Below are 8,486 nucleotides of genomic sequence, written 5' to 3' on the forward strand. Positions count from 1 at the left end.
CCAGTTTTCATGGGTAATGAAACCCCCTTACCTTTTCCCCATACACATATGCCTGTGAAGGCAAGGTAGATTTACAAGTAGGTCGTGTAACCATGGCCTAGGAAGCTGAACTATCATTCTGAAGAGTGCAGAGATATGGAAAGATGTGGCTTCAGCAACTCACTGTACAGTGAGTCTAAGGATGGCATCTTTGAAAAGGATCTCAGAAGCAGAAGACTGAAAATTCCCTTACCAGCTACCCTGGGTAAGTAATGAGTCAGAGACGTTAGTGCCTTGTGCAAGTGGAATTACAATGATTTATAGTCTTAATATTTATCTAACAGTTAGCCCCATGTTTGACCATGTGTATTTATAGGAGTGTGCTTGCATATGCATGGATGTGTACACACAGACAAAAATGACCATCATCGTTAAGTATTTCTTTGAAGATTTTTGGTTTTCCCTTTAGTGCTTTCATTGTTCTTAACTGTATTTATGGAAGTGTTACAAATATTGTTGTATGTGTTCACCCTGGTATTTTCGAAGTTGCCTAAAGGGGACCATGATTTTTGGTAGAGTTAGAGTCCCTCCCACTCCCACCAGCTCCTTTTGCTTACCTTAAATGTTGCTTATATCCTGTAATGTTTGATACGTGAAGGACCTTTTCTGAGAATACATATTACAAAAACAGTAAGAATTCATGAAGTATAGCTGGGGTTAATCTGAGCCTAGGCTACAGAAGCTGAACAACAAAAAGCTCGGCAGCATTATTTTTAGCAGAGTTGCAGGCTGGGGAATTTTCATGTGATTTTATGAACATTTAAAAACATTCTGCTTGGGTTTTTTGCCTTCTATCAAATGGGCTTGCTGAATCCTTGAACTTTTTAAGAGGCATGAAATAAAACTAGTTTTTTGCACAGGCGTCATGTTCAATGAGAATGGCCCTTGAGTCACTCCTAAACCATCTGGCGTTTTGACAGTATATCTGAAAAGGCATCACAGTAGAAGAGTGGAAGGACAGGATGGTGCTGGATTACTACTTCTTACCTGCTAGATAGCTTGAGCAATATTAGTTCCGACCTGGCAATTATGGAAGTTTCTCTGAAGAGTAATTATTATTAGGGTTTTCTTGATCTTCTCTCTTTTTTTTTTTTTTTTTTTTTTTTTTTTGCATCCTGGTGAGCTGCCTCAACATTTGACAAATGCAGCAAAGCAACCTGCCTGTTCCACAGAGGAACTTGCTTGAAAAGAAGGCATCACTGTGGTATTTATTTAATGATGGCTGGTTTTGTTTAACAAGTGCAGTGTCTTTTTCAAGAGGGATAAACGGCTACTACTTGAACTATCAAAACATTTAATGCAGTTTTCCTTTGACCATTTCCACATTATATTTTTATGTTGTCTTTCCCTTTAGTCTGAATCTGGAAAATACTCCAGATCATTTAATGAAATACTTTTTCTGCCAAGCTTGGTATTTGTTACTAAGTGCTTTACTTACAAAAAGCCAGGGGCTGCAAGTGCCAAAACCCACCACCAAATGTTCTACTTCGGCTTTGGCAAATTCACTTACTCTCTGGCAGGATTTTTGCTTGACCCTGCAGAATTTATTGTCAACATTTCACTAGATTCAGCAGTCTTTAACTTTCAAGAAGGATTTTGGCCACACAAGCGTGATTTGTCAGTGCAATGAGCTCAACTTTTTTCATGAACTCACAAGGGAAAAAAAGGTGGAGTCTTAACCACATGTTGCATGTGATGAAAAGTGATGGCTGTGCAGTCTGCTGTCCTTACAGATGCCAAAAGACTATGGCAAGCGGTCATAGCCAAACTTAGCCTCATTTGCTACAGGCAGGGTTCACTGAAGAGCTGCAGCAAGAGGTGATGGGGCAAGCTGGAGAACTGCAGCTGGTGTATGTACAGAAAATTATAAAGCGAGAGGTCTTTGGGAAATACCCCTGTTGTCGCCATGCCACAACTAGTGCTGAAGAAGCACGGACAGTGAAGTAGAAGAAACTGAACAAGTACAAAACCAGAAAATAAAATTTGTTTATGCTGGATTGTACGTAGGCCAAACAAAGGCTGACTAGCTAATAAGTGTGAAGGAGTTGAAATCTGCCCATGAAGGACTTCAAATTTCTCCATAGCTGAGCCTCTTGTTTACTTGGATGTAGTCCAAGGTAAGTGCATACATTATCGACGTTGGTTGATCCTGGCCAGCTGTGGTGAGAAGATCTGCAGGATTCAGCAAAGAATCTACTTTGTCACTGACTACCCTCAGAGTAGGTGGGTGATCTCCTGAAGAGTGGCTGCAGAAGTCTACCATGAGAAAATGTCAGATTTTGCTATATGAAATCTGACAAGAATTAACCCGTTTCCTGTGTTTCAAAGCTTATTTTGGCATTAAAATCACTACTGTGTATTTAAAAGAAACTTACTGTAGTAGAAAAAAAATCAGTCTTGTACAATAACGGTTGGTCCTAAATAAAAAAAAAAAAGCAAAATGAAAATGTATCATTCAGATTATATTTGTGAACTATTTGACATTGGAAGCTGAAATGTTGCATTGTTTGTGTTACTGGCTTAGTAAAAATAACATTGCTGCTTTCATATCAAGTGTTACAGGAACATTACCGGTTTCTGTGTAGTATCCTGAGGTCAAAGCTGTCTTTCTCTTGTCTTTGTTCACACACTGACCTCTCCCCAGCCCCAGCATTTCATTGAAGACTTCCGATTGTAGCTGCAGTGGGTTCCAGCACAATGCTTTTGCTTTGTTCGCATTGTTTGTTGTGGCTAATCTGAGCTTTGTGTACTCTTTGACTTCCCTGAATAATATATGGAGAAATGCATTTCTCAGAGCATGCAGGGAAGCCTCCAAGATTCATGAGATGAGGTACTTAATGGTTGATGTATGACCTGCAGAGATATGGAGATAATATGTAGGGTTAGGCATCTGGGTGTGTTTGCATTGGGGTTTGGGATGGATCAGGAGTGGTTTTGATATGCATCTCTCAATCATCTCTTCTGGCTATGCTCCCGTTCGCATCATGGAGTGATCTCGGTGCACACAAACTGAATTCCTGTTGGGTGAAACTAAAGCAGAAGCAGTGCTTCAGGATGACACTTATGTGCCCCAACCTGTAATGGGCATTCAGTCCACAGGATCAGACTAGAGCTAGTGCAAAGTAAAACCCCAGGAAATCCAGCACCAATTCCTTCATTCTACAAATCCATTCCTTTTAGGCTGCATTACTTGCTAGCATAGACACAGTCTGTAAATGTCATGGCTCTGCGGGTTGTTCAATTTTTATTCCCCCACAAAAATATTTGAATAGAAGTTTTGAGTTTATTTGAATTGCTTGGTTGGTTTTTTGCATATAAATTCCTCACATTTGCTGCTCCTGAGACTATAAAATGTGGTCAAACCCTGACCCGAGCGTTAGGTGGTTGCTGGCAGCCTGCCTTTGCTCCAGAGCTACTGGGGCCTGGGGCAGAGCTCCTGGGAGGTGCATTACTCTCGATTTTGAGTAGCAGCCCTGGACCCATTTTTCCACGAGCAAAACTCGTGGCTACTGCAGTTAGCTACTCATCCGTTATTCTGAATATTCACTGTCACCTGGAAACTAGGCTGTTACCTTGTTTTTTTACTGTTATTCTGAATATTCACTGTCACTGTGTTACCTGGAAACTAGGCTGTTACCTTGTTTTTTTACAAAGCAACTGGCTAAAGATTTTTATTTTAAACTTTATTCCAGAAGTATTTTACTAGGAGGGTAGGGATGAGACCATTGAATTCTTACAATGTTTTTTTTTCTTTCTCCTTCAACAGATACATTCTCAGGACTGGATTCAGATGTGACAGCAACTCCAGAGGCATATGTGATATATGATGATGGTACTGTTTAACTGTAAAAGTCTATTGCAAGTGGCATGTTTGGGGTTGTTTTTCTCCCCTGTCTTCTTTTTTTGGACTTGGGCTCGAGAGGGCAGGTTAGCGAATGGGAGCTTAAGCAAGCAGTGGTGGGCTGGAAAGGCTTTCCAGAGCACCATGTCACATGTGAAGAGCAAGGGTGCAAATGCAACTGTTTCTGGACTTGAAAGGTCCTTTCTATCGGTCCTGCAATCTAACAGGAGCCTATTGTGGAAATAAATTACATTCAGAGGAGGGTCATACAGTCACTGCTTCAATCCCAGATTTACTTTCTCTGGTACAACTTCTAACTCCAGCCCAGTCAAAGTCAATAAGGTCTTCTAAAACAGAAAATCCAAATAAGATCTGAACCCTGGAATCTTTAAATACCTTAGTGAGTTTTTAGCACTCCACAGCACTGTGAATATTTTTTTTTATGTGTAGCATGCATTTAGACTATAAAACATGCTTATACTGAATGAGATCACCTATATGTAAAATAATTAATCTGCTGAATCCATGTGGAATTTAAATCAAAGAGATTTGAAATCAGATAAAATGAGAAGAGGGGAAGATTTCTACAGAATTATATTCGTGCCATCTTGATATTATAATCCAAGACACACAAAACTTAGCTGAAGAGGAAGCCTCAAGTCTCCAAATTATAAGTTTGCATAGGGAACGCAAATTCTCAATTACTGGAATTCATTTGCATTCACTTGCTGCCATCAGTGACTTCTGATGTTCTGCTCCTTTCAGTCCTCAGATTCCTGCTCCTGCCCCCACATGTTAAAGCGGATAAGTACAGACCTCTGTTAAAACACTAAGCTTTTTAGTAGAATTTATGGCTGTAGAATAATAAAAGTTTTTTTCTTCGTGGTTGCAGTGCTGGGATCTTAAGTCAAAAAACCAACAACAACATAAAAGCATTTAAAAAGAGTGCAGCAGCTGAGAGGAAGATACCATAGACTTTTGCGCTTTTTATTCTGATCACTTTGTACTGAGGCCAACATTTAGAATGTAGGGAGAAGAGGATAAATAAAAACTGCACAAGTCCTGCATCCCATGTTCCTCACATGAAAGCAGAATATCCTCAGTGGTCATAGGTCTTTCACCAGGTCACCTGCAGAAAACAAATGCTTTAGCAGTTTGAGCATAAACTACTCAAAGCCATGAGCCAAGTCCCACAGCCTGTATGGGGACACGGCAGGGATGCCCAATACTTCTTTCCCTTCATTTTGTGTGCCAATCTGGGAGAGCAGTAGCTTTTCAAAGAGCACTGAATTTAACAGGACTGAATATCAAGGAGGACTGAATATCAGGATTAATGTGGGCCAGTTTGCCTTCCCTCATGGCCCTAAGGGGACCACGAATGGCGAGTACAAGGCTCCTCTTAAGTTGCAGGAAGGTTTAAGAGCAGCCTGAACCAGCTCTAGTATTTTAGAATAATAACACAGAGTTTTCTTAAAAAGACATTTTTTCACTCCCTTATCTCCTTCCTTTGGCATCTGAGAGCTGTGGCCAGGGATTCAATTACTATGCTGTCTTGGGGGGGGTGTGACGGGAGGTGGCAGATGAAGCGCGTTCAGGATGTAGCTGTATGAATACATCTGTTTATTGTCATCCTCTTTACCTGTGTGAGAGAGGTCTGAATCAGCACTGACACTAGTGCTCTAAGGCAAAGACTTCGTGCTCACTCTCCATCAGTTTAGTAGAAACCCTTGCAAGGCTGACGTGCGACCGACCCTGACTTAGAGGCCCGTAGGGAGTGTGTGGCAGCTAGGTCAGTGTGCGTGGCACTCCTTTGGGATTATGGAAAGCTAACATTTTCATCTTATGTTTCCTCTGAAGACTACGAGTTTTTTGAGAGCACTTTGCCACCAACCACCACTACTGTCACCACCACCACTGCTTCTACAACGACAGAAGCGGAAGTTGTCTATCCAGAGACTAGTGTTGTTGGCACCGGCCCTGTGTCAGAATATGATATTGCTGGGAAGAAACGGTTCACTGGTAAGGATGTCCTTTGGTTTACGTAGCTTAATAATTGTGCTGCAAAGAATTCTTGTTCTAGCAAGGTCAGCCCTTAAGCCGAGACCATTGTGCAAGAGCCCAACAGACTAGTATGTGGTCTTTGTAAGGACTACCCCCTGGGAAACCCAAACAGCAGTACTTTGTTCATAGCTTCAATGCTTGCATGTCTACATGTGGACCCACACTGATTTTGTTGAAGCAGTGCAAGCCTTTCTGTGCTCTTTCAATGCAAGTTCTCTGCATTGTGTTCGGTTTAGCTAAAGTCAGTAAGAGAGCAAGAGTGTCTACTCTGGTGTTCAGTTCAGCTCAACTGCATCATTTTAAGTCCATGCCAGTAGTTCAATCAGTGCAAGTCTCCATGTAAGTGTGAGTCTTTGGGCAACCTAATTCTTTTCCACTGACCTATGCAATCACCCACCTCGCACAAGCATGTATGTCAAAGGTGTGAGTCAAGGAATGAAGTATTTTGGATATGAACTTTCCAAAAAGTAAAACCAAAAGAGGTAAATTGGACTTTGCTATTTGTATCTTTGCTCTGTAGAAGGAACTTGGTGAAGGAACCCCCAATACAATGACATGACCCCTGAGGCTGGCTCCAGGGTGAGTGAGCCATTCAAGTGCGTAGGTAGGTGTTGCAGCTCTGACTTCGGAGCTGCTCTGCTTCTTTGTCAGAGAAGCAGCTGGGGACCAGACCGGAGGGATTTAGAGGTGGTAGGGCACTGCACTCCAGCCTCCACCCCAGAGTGGTGACCCCCCAACATCCCTTTAAAAACTTCTGGCATTTGAACTGAGGTCAGGTCAGCTGCTGGTTCACCTCGCATTTCAGATGGGAGTTCAGGGGATGGAGAGTCAGCTTTGACTCATGGCTTGCCTTCCCTTCTAATATCCACAAGCTTCACATGGCTTAGAGTGGAGCTCTGCTGCTGGAGTAAAAGATCTGTTTTTATATATGCCGTGACTTTTTCCAGTGCATCTTCAGTTTCCCTGTCCAAACAATTCCATGATGTTTCTATTCGGCTCTCTCACTGACAGTGCTTCTTGATTCATTTAGCTGGAGAGGCTAAAATTAACTTCATTGCAAGATCTGGAAAAAATCCCTTCAGGGCATGAAATCCAATAAGATAAACCAAGAAATGTTGGTTTATGAACATTTCAAGGCACTAGGGAAATAATATTACCATTTCAATGAATTGTATTATTGCAACTGAATAAACATTTCCAAAGCAAGTTTTATAGTCCTTACTTTGAATGTTACAGTGACTTTTAAGGCAATAAAAAGATAGTTTAATCTTTTCCTGAACTGAAATGCAATTCCAGTCAGTATAAAGCTTTTAAAAATAGAAGTTACAGGTTGGGAGCACATGCCTGGAAGGTAGGGACTCATGACTCCTGGTCCCTTAGTACCTAGGGGACCATAGCAATAATCCCTTTGTTTAACCTGGTTGGACTTCACCCTGGAATTACTCTTCTTGTTCCCTCTGTTGTTTCACTCCAGCTTCAGGACGTTTGTATAAGAACCAACCACTTAGACCTGTGAAGCCTTAGACAATCTAAGGCCCTGGCAAGGATCTGTTTCCATGTGTGGAAAGGCAGAGAGTTTGGTTGACATTTTCACCCCACCTTCCAGAGCAGCTGGAGGCAGCATGCAGAGGGTCCTGCGGTCAGACTGCTCTCTTCTGCCTCTCATAGCAAAGACAATCATTCTGTCTTTGCATAATTGGGTACAGCTGTGAGTGTGGGGTAGACCTGAATATTGGCATCCCAGTCCCCCTGCTCGTCAGTCAAATTGAGTGCAAGCCATGGCAGCAGCGAACTGGACTGGAAGGGGAGGAATTTTAAAGTCCATCACAAAACTTGACTCTCTTCTTTTCAGGAAATTGCTAGCCTGTGTGCTACTCTGCAGTACCTACAAACTGCTAACTAAATGCCACCCTTCCCTGTCTCTTCCAGCTCCTTATGTGACCTATCTCAATAAAGATCCGGCAGCCCCCTGCTCCTTGACAGAGGCCCTGGAGCACTTCCAAGTGGAGAGCCTTGATGAAATCATCCCTAATGACCTCAGAGAGAAAGATCTGCGTCCTCTGAAAGCCCCTCACAACATCACTGTCGTGGCAGTGGAAGACCTTTGTCATCGTGGACTGGGCCAAACCTGCTCGAGGAGACATGGTAACAGGTACTCTCCCGAGGGTTGCTCTTCTCATGGGGTAATGGGGAAGGGGAAGATTTTCTTAAATTATCATTTTTACCTTAAACTGAGTCAACAGCTCATGAAGTTCTCACTTCTCCGCAGTTTTTTGAGGGAGGTGAGCTATTTTCTGAGGAGTGAGGAAGGTCCCTCTGTCGTCCCTCAGTGCCAGACTGACCAGCCCATGTTGGTCCAGATATCTCAAGGTTTTGGCACTGATTTTGTGTGCCAGTGGTTCTGAAGGCACTGCATCTCACCTGGATGGTAGCTGTGACAGCGCTTTGCTTGACTGAGTACTTTTGCTCCCAGGTAGCGCTCTCCGCTCCACCCGCAGGCACCTCCCAAACCTGCGTTGGGAGCATCTTTCACATTTGGCTTTAG

General features: G+C 42.6%; 1 protein-coding gene across 1 annotated transcript in view; it reads left to right on the top strand.

The window, feature by feature from the left end:
- Positions 1-8,486, top strand: part of FNDC1 (fibronectin type III domain containing 1) — a 46,596-nt gene that overhangs the window by 19,691 nt on the left and 18,419 nt on the right. The window contains 4 exon segments of the mRNA XM_009641835.2: positions 3,806-3,871; positions 5,738-5,899; positions 7,871-8,039; positions 8,041-8,093. Coding sequence (XP_009640130.1) covers positions 3,806-3,871; positions 5,738-5,899; positions 7,871-8,039; positions 8,041-8,093 — 450 coding nt within the window.

This window comes from Egretta garzetta, unplaced genomic scaffold (assembly GCF_000687185.1).
Source record: "Egretta garzetta isolate BGI_Z169 unplaced genomic scaffold, ASM68718v1 scaffold57, whole genome shotgun sequence".
In the NCBI taxonomy this organism is placed as follows: domain Eukaryota; kingdom Metazoa; phylum Chordata; class Aves; order Pelecaniformes; family Ardeidae; genus Egretta; species Egretta garzetta.